At 36.9% G+C, this 5,466-nt stretch overlaps 1 protein-coding gene across 2 annotated transcripts in view; it reads left to right on the top strand.

Annotated features, from left to right (window-relative positions):
- The window catches only part of LOC117101509, a 33,042-nt gene that overhangs the window by 24,435 nt on the left and 3,141 nt on the right, over positions 1–5,466 (top strand). For both annotated transcript variants that reach the window (XM_033241590.1, XM_033241516.1), the window contains exons 6-10: positions 2,419–2,549; positions 2,997–3,088; positions 4,149–4,305; positions 4,792–4,893; positions 5,276–5,434. In XM_033241590.1, coding sequence (XP_033097481.1) covers positions 2,419–2,549; positions 2,997–3,088; positions 4,149–4,305; positions 4,792–4,893; positions 5,276–5,434 — 641 coding nt within the window. The remainder of the gene's footprint in view (positions 1–2,418; positions 2,550–2,996; positions 3,089–4,148; positions 4,306–4,791; positions 4,894–5,275; positions 5,435–5,466) is intronic.

Here is a 5,466-nt window from a genome sequence, read left to right as displayed (position 1 = left end):
ATGCAAGCTAAAAAATTGTGGAATGAACCGTAACAGTACTACAAAGCAAAATATAAATAAAGATAAGATAAGATCAGAGTGCAGTATTTATGCCACTAAGGGGAGAATCGAATGAATTTAGAATGACAAAGATAAATTAACATGAAGAAGCTGTTTGTTCAGTGAGGGCTGCTCCCACTGAATATGCAAGGCTTCTTTGATTTTTAGAATTTGGGTTGAAGAGGCGGAGTCCAGTATCGTGAAACAGTCCTCATTGGCTGATTGTTTACAGTGACGTGAACTTTTCAGACGCTTTAATATATGCGAGTTTCCATCCAGTGTTAGGTGCTCACGCATGCGTGTAGAGAAATGTCGACTTGTTTCGCCAACGTAACAAGCATTACAGCCTGCACATACAAATTTGTAAACGACACGCGAACGGAGACCAACTGGGATGGGATCTTTAGCTGAAAACAAATTTTTAATTTTAAATGAGGAAAATACAATTTTTAAATTTAAGTCATCACAGAATTCATTCGATAAGGCACGGATTTTCTTACTAAGGACTTTGGAAAATGTGCCGACATAAGGTAATTTGAAATAAAAAGTGATTGGTGTATTTTCTTTAGTGTTATCCAGTGTACTTTTGCATTTACACTGAACTGAATTAACATAACGAAAAATAATTTGATCAATGAGGTATGAAGGAAAACAATTTCTCTTAAGGATGGTAGTTAATGCCTTGGTATCATAATGAAAGCCCCTCCAACTATTATTGATTTTAAAAGCCCTATCAACTAACGTGCGAATAAGACCGATTTTGTAACTGAACGAACAAAAACTGAAAAAATTAGTAAGTAAACCGGTATAAGATTTTTTCCTAAAAACTGAGGTCTGAGGTGGCCCATCCTTAATGTTGGACACCAAGACGTCCAGGAAAGGAAGCTTTTTCCCTACTTCTTTTTCCATGGTGAATCAACAAATGAACTATAAAATATACACAAATACTTTTCAAAAACAACACAACAGATCGTATCTTCATCATAGGTAAAGCCTGTATTTAATCCAATAAGTTATGGCCTTAACGGCCCCAATAAACAAATATACACAAATGCATATACATGTGACTTAAACTTGCCTGTACAGTATACCTGATAATATACACGCAGGGCATGTATGGGTGATTCCATTTATCCTTGAGGGGTAAGTTTAAAATATATAAATATATGCATGATACTTAAGCTTATAGAGCACACAATTAGGCGTCCAGGATGAGTTTAACCACCACCAATGTAGAAACAGCGTCTTTGTTACTGGGTACAGGCACCCTGTTAGGCAGTGTGTTCCACCTCAGGATATACCTTATGTGGCTGCACTACTGTGCACTGCAAAGAGAACGGCGCCGATTAAAGTATACAAACAAGGAATGAGGGAAGTGTAGTAAACGAGTATCATTATTGTATAACAGAAAGGAAAAACCAACGGCGGCGGAACGTTTTTGAAAGTGAGGGGAGGGGGGCATTTCATAAGGCCGAGTATGCGAACGAAGCGAGTATCTAGGCTGGGGGCCAGGGGGGCCGCCAAGGGCCCTCGGTGGGGGTCCAGGGGGCGAAAGTTCCTGGAAGCTACGAATATTTTACGAAGTTTGGTGAATTTTATAAATATTTTATAGACCTCAAGCTACTGTAATGTTTTCATATGTGTTGTATTTCCAGTGGCGGATCTAGGAATTCGAAATAGAAGGGCCCAGGGAGGGTAATTTCATAGATAGAAGATCTATACTACCTCAGCCCTACCATGGTTGGAGCTGAGATAAGAGAATTTTTGATTATGGCACCTCTAGATGGCCAGAAATTGCACTTCCAGACATAAAATTTGAATATAATTATCTTTATATCTCCATGTTTTATTGAACAATTTAGGAGGGTGGGGGCGGGCCGACTGGTTCCCCTTGAATCCGAGAATCTATACCACCTCAGCCCCGCTATGGTTTGGGCTGAGGTAAGAACATTTGTGATTATGGCACCTCTAGATGGCCGGAAATTATACTCTTAGACTTAAAATTTGAATATAATTTAGCCTCCCCCTCCCCTTGAATGCGCCACAGATTTCCGAACAAAGTCGAAGTCGACGTTGCTTTCACGACCTCAATAAATTATTTATTATGAGGGTTATCCTTGATATGGGTTCCCCGACGGAAACTTCACTTTTCCCTCGATGGATAAAAATTATACCCTTGTATGTAGCTCAGAAATGATACTAGGTTTCTCACTATATTGTGGAATGACAATGTTATGTTGCCAGTGTAATTGTTTAGTAAATCGAATATATTATTATTATTTTTGTAGTAAACTATAATAGGCCTACCTCCATGGTACTATTATGCCTAAATGCATTTTGGTTCACTTCACAATACAAACAACCGTAAATATTTCACAGGCTGGTGGCTGTCTATGGATCCTGCAGATAACTACTTCAAACGATTAAGGCCAGTTTCAGAAGTGCGCCACCTATTTGAGACCAACAATCGTTTCAAACCTAGAAACGACGAGACGCTTGGTGTCTGTTTGGTAAGTGAGATAATCAATAATACCGCAATGATATGTTCAATAGTTCACTTAATTGTTAGCGTTATTTTTATTAAAATGATTACTGTTTGAAGGCTAGGTTTGCATGGCAAAGTTGTTATATATTAAATGCTTTATAACGGCTTTTGTATTAGCCTTTTCACACTCTAGTCTAAGTTAATGTTTATTTTTACACCAATCAGCAGCAAGTCTCATTATCTAATCATATAAGTATTTCCCTGTTTGGACTTTCTGCAGATGTATTATTCTCCTGAAGACGATTGATTGAAGCAACTCTATCCAAACGTCGAGACACTCTGTACAAAACAATAGTTATTTTCTACGTCGTGTACCGCAATCATTTAATATTATCATGACTATTATTAGCAATATTATTATAATCATAGTCATTACTATTAATAAAAAAAAATCTTTACCATATCATTACAGTACACTGCCGACGAATCAAGCCTCATGCAGCTTTACTTCAAACAACGATATAATGGAAATATGGCCAAGATACCGGATACTAAGTTAGCAAAGTAAGTGTCATCCTCTGCGAGGAGTGATGTTTTTGTCCTACCTCTCGTGTCATCGTACCGAAAACTCAGTACCGTACTTTCCCAAAAATCGCAAGTGATTTGTATGGGAATCGAATCGAACCCACGACTTCTAGATAACTAGCCTGGTGTCATCCGCTAAGCACCGAACTTGCGCTTAGTGACTAGTGTTGAATCCAATTCCCAAGTAGCAGCGGGTACTGCAAATGCTACCGGTATTTCGACGTGTGTTGGCGTCAGGAAAATGTCCTACCTAACTTGTTATCGTACCGAATACTCAGTACGTTTCCAAATACTTAATATTTTACTGACGCAAGCACACATCGAATCTTCTAACATAGTTATATTACATCATTCCTGCTTGAAGATATCTGTATATGCCTGTCAATCATCGTTGTGTCAATCAACATATGACAAAATCTGTTTGATCAATAAATAACAGTGGGGAACTGGTCTAGGTTTGGAATTTACTAGGGTATTAATTGTGATGTGATGGCGATTTTATTGTAATAACATAAGAATTTCTACTTTTTATTAAATTCATGATGAAAAAATGCATAGGCGCCACTCGCCCTAATTAATTTAAATTATAGGCTATAACAAATGAAGAAAAAAGAAAATTATATTCAAATTATTTCCGGCCATCTAGAGTTGCCGTAATAATAAAATTTCGCACATCAAGAGGAGGAAGTCACTAGCCATTAAATAAACTTAATAGTCAGGATAGGGGAAAAGTATATGTTGTGCAAATATCATTTTTTAAGGCTGAACGGATGTATTTGTATATAATCGGAAGTGGTTAATCAGATTTTTTTTTAAGGGTGGCTCGTCAGACGTACAATATGTCTCATGTTTCTATTGGAAACCTAAAGTCTATAAAAGGGATTGAAGACTGTAAATGTACCCACACGATTATCATGTATTCTAGTTATTTCTGTGGTTCGGAAGTCATTTGTCCTATAAAAGTCTGCACAGTCTTTCTCCTTTATTTAATCCAGACCTTATTTTGACGTAAGTTTTTTTTTGTGCTTATTTTTGGCAGAAAACGAAAAAAGGGGCTCCAAGCGGCAATAGACGAGAATAATGTCAGCTTGAAACTCATCTCAACTTTCAGTCGGTTTTTTGATCTCCTCGAAGGACATGACGTCGACCAGAGCGGAACATTGGACTTCAAAGAATTTAAAAACATGATTAAAGACGTTAGTATTCTTTATATAAGTAATTGGTTGTACAGTATTTGAAAGCACATAGCGCATCTAAATATACAATTATTTGATTGATTGATTGATTAATTGATTGATTAATTGAAGTTTTTTAGTGTCATACATACGAAATTTACACACGATAGCTAGAACAAACAATAACAAGGAATTCGCAACAGAAACGAAGACACTAAGTAGGGTCAATAATTAAACCCCAAAAGATAAATAGCTTGTTCCTGTTATGGCACTTAAATTCATTAACAAGACAAAAATAATGAAATATTATCTGACTAGGATATAAAAACGTTAATACAAAAAGTGCATTATACATTTTTGTTTATGAGTTATTATAGTTACTAGTTACGGGATATTTTATAGTTAATGTATTTTATAGTTATTATATTCCTAAATAAATACTAATTTAGGATTTTATTGACTGTATTTGTGTTTTATTCATCTCTACTGTTATACATTTGCTTTCAGAACAAAGACAAGTTCACGCAAGCGGATTTCGAAACCTTGTTTGGCGAAGGAAGTGACGTCAACACAGTATTCGAGTCTTTGGACGAGGACGGCAATGGCACTGTAATTCACATTCAAAAATCTTATTAATTTGATAATACCCTTACCATTGAAAATTGGTAGCTTTCGATTTGTGCGACGACGCGACGCTAGAACGGAATCACTCTTACGTGACCGTCCTACCTGGCGTCCTACGTGCTCTGCATACGTAGATTTGGCAAAATTGCGTTCCAGAATCTATTTTACGAGGTGACCTCGTCATCAGACGACGTTGCTTTACAAACAACTGTTGTATGCCCATATATAGTCATGATGTGCTTATATATGGTCTTGATGTGATGTCACCATGACGATATTTAGGCATGTCACAAAATATGATAGTCTGGACAGGGCTTTTAATATATAGACAGTATTAATAGGCCCTAATTACAATTTTTTTTTCAAGGTCGATACTTTGGAGCTGCTTCGATATGCCGAATCCAAGGGACTTCATCTCACAGCACGTTTCCTTGGTTACGAAAGACAGGAAATTCGCTCCTTCAAGGATTATGTTGTTTCGCTCCAAAACAGTGTCTTCAACCACGCTATGAGGGAGTTTGTTTGTGTAAGTATACACACACACACACACACACATAT

Source organism: Anneissia japonica, unplaced genomic scaffold (genome assembly GCF_011630105.1).
Source record: "Anneissia japonica isolate Jap-2015-1 unplaced genomic scaffold, ASM1163010v1 scaffold483_len1788099_cov177, whole genome shotgun sequence".
NCBI lineage: Eukaryota > Metazoa > Echinodermata > Crinoidea > Comatulida > Comatulidae > Anneissia > Anneissia japonica.
This window is presented reverse-complemented; position numbering and strand designations above follow the sequence as displayed.